At 44.2% G+C, this 4,723-nt stretch overlaps 1 protein-coding gene across 1 annotated transcript; it reads right to left on the bottom strand.

Moving 5' to 3' along the window:
- Positions 1 to 390: 390 nt before the first annotated feature.
- On the bottom strand, positions 391 to 3,702 carry KIF2B (kinesin family member 2B). Its single transcript, XM_006168103.3, has one exon. It carries the CDS (start codon positions 3,593 to 3,595, stop codon positions 1,595 to 1,597), a length of 2,001 nt encoding a protein of 666 aa, XP_006168165.1. The 5' UTR covers positions 3,596 to 3,702; the 3' UTR covers positions 391 to 1,594.
- Between the last annotated feature and the right edge of the window lie 1,021 nt (positions 3,703 to 4,723).

Below are 4,723 nucleotides of genomic sequence, written 5' to 3'. Positions count from 1 at the left end.
TAACAAGATGGGCACTGCAACTTAACCTCATACTTTTTCATTACAATTGAAATGAAAACAAAAACAAAAAACGTGTACTGATGGAAATACCTATATTAAAGAACAACAGGTTTCAACAAGGTTTTGTTTGCTTAATAAGATATAGCTTCACCTGTGTACCTTAAGCAGCAAAGAGGAAAATATTTAGGGACCACGAAATTAAATAGTTACTAAACACCAGATATGTGTGATGATGCTGATTGTGTTTACACTGATAACACTCACCAGAACATTACTATGTGTCAGTTTTCCTTAGTGCTAATGCAGCCTTTGTACCTTCAAGGCAAAAATTTAAAAATAGCTCCTTCCTGCTAAAAATAGCAAAATTTAAATTATATCCCTTGCCCCCCCCCAATTTTTCCAATCTGACACATAACTTTCTTTAGAAATCATTCCTCTTTAATTCTTGTTTTAGAAGTTTGAATCTGATCAATCTGAAACCAAAAGATCTTTTTCTAGTCTTTCTTTCCTTTTATAGTTGTTTTCCACAAATATGTTTATTGGGTATTAAATTCATTGCTTTGCATGTAAAAGTATGTATTATAGTCATATTTGCATATCTTCTTAGTCCTTTTTTCAAAGATGGACTTTGTAATCTCTAAACTAGGAAAATTTTCTGCTTCCTGATATAAAACATTAGAGTTTTTCACATAACTCTTGAGGACTTTATGGAGTGTGTTCTACTTTAGGTAGGTGTCTTTCTATTATTTTGCTGATTTATTCTGTCTTAATTTGATGCAGGAAAGCTTTTTATGTGTATCATATAAGAACAAAATGTGGCCAGATTGAGTGAAAAAAGGGCTTAAAGACACCATGGTCAATAAAACCTCTACTTATGCAAAACACACACACACACACACACACACACACACACACTTCATTTCATCACTCCCAGACAGCAGAGTACTTTGTAATTTCAATTGAAAACAAACAAAAAAACCCCTCTAAATTCTAAGCTTTCCTACAGGATTGCAAAGGAAATTCCAAATTCTTCCAGTATGACTGGTCTTAGAAATCATTTGAATCTACTTGGCAATGCCACGAAGATTCATAGTATCTTTAGATTTATTTCATTGTGTACCTCTTCATGTGTTTTCATTCCAGCCTCTTTAATTCACAGGTTATTGCTTTCCTGACTTCAAATTTAGGGTTTCATCAGAGTTGGTTTCTTCCTACAGGAAGGCCTCTCAACTTTGCTAGCAATGGTATTTTCAACCAGATAATCTCTCATTGCCAGAGACTGTCCTGTATATTGTTGGATGTTTAGCAGGATCTCTGGCCCTCTACCCCTTCTTCCCCGAGTAGTAACAATGGAAAATGTTCCCAGACATTGCCTGGGGGGACATTATTCCCAGTTGAGAACTTACAGAATGGAAACGATTTACAGAAATATAGAGGAAGAAGAAAGAGCACATTATGGCCAGCATATTTTAAGATGTGTATGCTTCCCAGGAGGATATGTATATTTTGATAATTTGGACAATGTCCTATATAAGAGAGGTAGAAACTGTAGCACTATCACCATCATTTCAGATCGAATTTCTTGCTGTTGACTTCACTCTGCCTTGCTCTTTTGCAGATGAGCTCGTAATAATTTCAGTTTCTTTTGGATCTCGGTCAGAACACTAATTTTCTTTTCTAGAATGGACAATGACTGGGCAATGCAAAAATCAACGTCGGCTGTCTCTTGAATGTTTTCCCACCATTGATCACATGCCTCCCTTGAGGTGGTTGTATCCATCAATGGGGTGGATAGATATTCAATGTCTTCCGTCTCTTTCTCCTCCTCACTCTGCATAGAAAGTATTTTAATAAACTTACCCCTCTGAAGGGACATTTCTGAATTCCTAACATGCTTTCCTATCATCCTTGGTGCTTCCTGTCCAATGGGATAGAGGCAATGATGGCAAGACCTTACATCTAAAGTTAATTCTTTGACCCTGTTCGCATACCTTAAAGTGTTGAGGGTGTTTTCACACGAGGTCATCCCTGGAGAGATAGTAGCAATCATGCAAGTGGAAGAATTCTGGCCTATAAAGGAGTCCCGGAGGACCTGCGTGAGTTTGCTGGCTCTGAACGGGGTGTGAGACTTGTTCTGACCCAAAGCCCGAATGCATTCTTTGAGGGCAAGGAGGCTCTTATTAATCTCCGCCCCTTCCAGCTGCCTCTTCCGGTTGACCTTGGCAATATCAGCTCCCCTTTCATTCCCAGCTAAGTCAACAAGGGAAAACTTGCCATGCAGCTTTCCTCTTGACTTCAGGATGATCTGGAATACGGCGTGGCTCCTGGAGGAGTGGGCGTTGACAGATGTCTGCCCGGATGTCCGGCAGCTGTTTCCTATCTGGAAGAGGTTCAGCACTTCCTCCACACAGCGCACCTCCTGCTCCTGCAAGCCAACCACTTGTATTTGCTGATTCCCATCTTCAAGGACTTGCAGCTTCTTCTTCCAGTTCAACAAATCATATACCTTGCCCCCATAAATCTCAAAAAACGTCCCATAGACTTTCAAATCCAGATTCCTATAGGCAGAGTCTTTGAGCAGGAGAAAGACGTCCTGTGCCACCAATGCATAAATGCCTTTAGAACAATCTTGATTCCTTCCGGAAAAGGCCCCGCCCATGGTGTGCGTTTTCCCGCTGCCGGTCTGCCCGTAGGCAAAGCAGGTGGCCATGCCTTTGCGGAAGATGGATTCCACGAGCGGCTGGGCGGTGAACTGGTACACTAACTCGTTGGAGGCGGTGTCATCAAAGGCATGGTCGAAGCAGAAAGTCTGGTTCTCCAGGTAACGGGTGAGGTCCACCTTTTGCTTGGACTCGTGCACCATGACCACGTTGTCCGAGGGGATAGTGATGATGTCCAGATCCTTCATGGTGGTCTCTCGCTGGTTGAGAGGTCGTTTCCTCACGCAGACGCAGATTCTATGGTCTTCGGGGGGCTCCAGTCTGGACATCTTGCTGCCGTCCAGGTGCCTGCGGTAGTCTTCGATCATGTGCATGATTTCATAGTTGGGGTTCCCTGTGTTGACATCTTGGGCGCGTCTGGCTCGGATCTCCAGCTGCAGCCGCCTGCGCTTTTCCCGCTGCTTCTGCAGTTTCTCAATTTCCCGTAGGCAGGGAGACTTTTTCCTCTTCATCAGACAAGGATTGCTGGGGACCCTCACGGCCGGGCTGTCCCCTGAGGGTGTTTCATTTTTCTGGGGAACCATAGCAATCCACCCTGAAGCTGATCGCTGGTCTCCGATAGCGGAAGAGGGCGCTAGAGGCAAAGGGGACCAGGGCTTGGATGGCGCGGGGTGCTCCGCCGAGGCTAGAGCTGGATTAAGCAGCAATATGGTCTCTATGTCAATCTTCTTACCTTTTTTGACTTCTTTCTCAACCCACTCTACCGTGACCCAAGAGTTTTCTCTGTTCATCTTTGTGACCACGGCCAGGTGGATCCGCTTGTCGCTGCGCTGGATGGCCACACTCGTGCCCACTTGAATGTCTCCCAAGTGCTGCCTCGAGGGTTTCAGGGCCGAGGCGCGTGGGTTGGGAGGGAGGCAGGACTGGCTGGCCATGGTGGGAGGTGGAGGAATCAGGGCTCGCTGCTAGAGGCCCTTGGGGTTGGAGCAGCAGGACCAGAGCCCAAGCCGGCCTGAGGGGTCCAGAGCACTGACTGCAGCTGCCCTTTGTGACCCTAGCCCACTGGGGCCCAGAAGGGGGTCACTGGCGTCACAAAAGGAAAAAAAGATGAAGCAAAGGCCCCGGGTCCCTAGGTGATAGGTAGCAGGTAGAAATCTTTTTGTGTGTGTGTGTGTTCAGCTAGCACATAGGCCGGTGAAAGAAAACTGCTTTCTGCCAAAGAGGATGAAGGGATTTGAAAAACACGTAGGGCGCTCCCTGGTCCCTGATGAGAAAGTGCAGGAGACAGAGAAGTTGAAAGGTTGTAATGTATGTGTTCCATGGTTTTTTGGGCTTAAGCTTTGTAAATATCCACTCTCCCTTGCAGTCTAGGCCTGCAATCTCAAAGCTCCATTCTTTATTGTGAGAACTACTACCCAGGTCCCTTAAATTTCAACTCTCCTTGTTAGCAGAGGCAACAGATGATGGTCCAGGTGCTGTCAAATTTCAGGCTTCCAAATGCAAAATTCAGCAGCAGCCCAGGGAGGTCTCCTTAAACCTGCCATCTCCCTTTTTTTGCCTACCCCTTCCAAACTTGTTTAAGAGTCACAACTTAAAGTTATTCCAGTTTAATGGGCTTTCTCATTACAAAATCAAAATGAGCTGAATATAGTAGGTCGTTGTGGTAATTTGCTAATATGGAACTTCCTTTGGTACAGCATCTGGGTTTGCAAACACAAGATGTTTATTACATTCCAAGTGGCTCTGACAGCTATAAAGTGAATTTTGTTACTGCAGTCACCACCATGTTGAGATTAGTTCCGTAATTACTGTTGCAAACTCCTTTTCAGTAATTACTTCTGGCCTCATTATCCATAATTTGGAAAAACAGGAGAGACATTTATTGGAAAGAGATAATTCACCTCATACCCTCTCTCTGCCCTAAAATCTGTGTAGGCATGTGTCCTTTAGAAGCTAAGGGTGGGGTTGAAGGAGAGGTGCAGCTAAGACCATCAGAGCCTATATATATATATAGTACAGTGCAGATTTTTAAAAATAAAATAGTAAGGACATATTGGATAAAT

Source organism: Tupaia chinensis, unplaced genomic scaffold, assembly GCF_000334495.1.
Source record: "Tupaia chinensis unplaced genomic scaffold, TupChi_1.0 Scaffold145528_1, whole genome shotgun sequence".
Taxonomy (NCBI): Eukaryota; Metazoa; Chordata; class Mammalia; order Scandentia; family Tupaiidae; genus Tupaia; species Tupaia belangeri.
The sequence above is the reverse complement of the archived record's forward strand: the minus strand, read 5'-3'. Positions and strand labels throughout refer to the sequence as shown.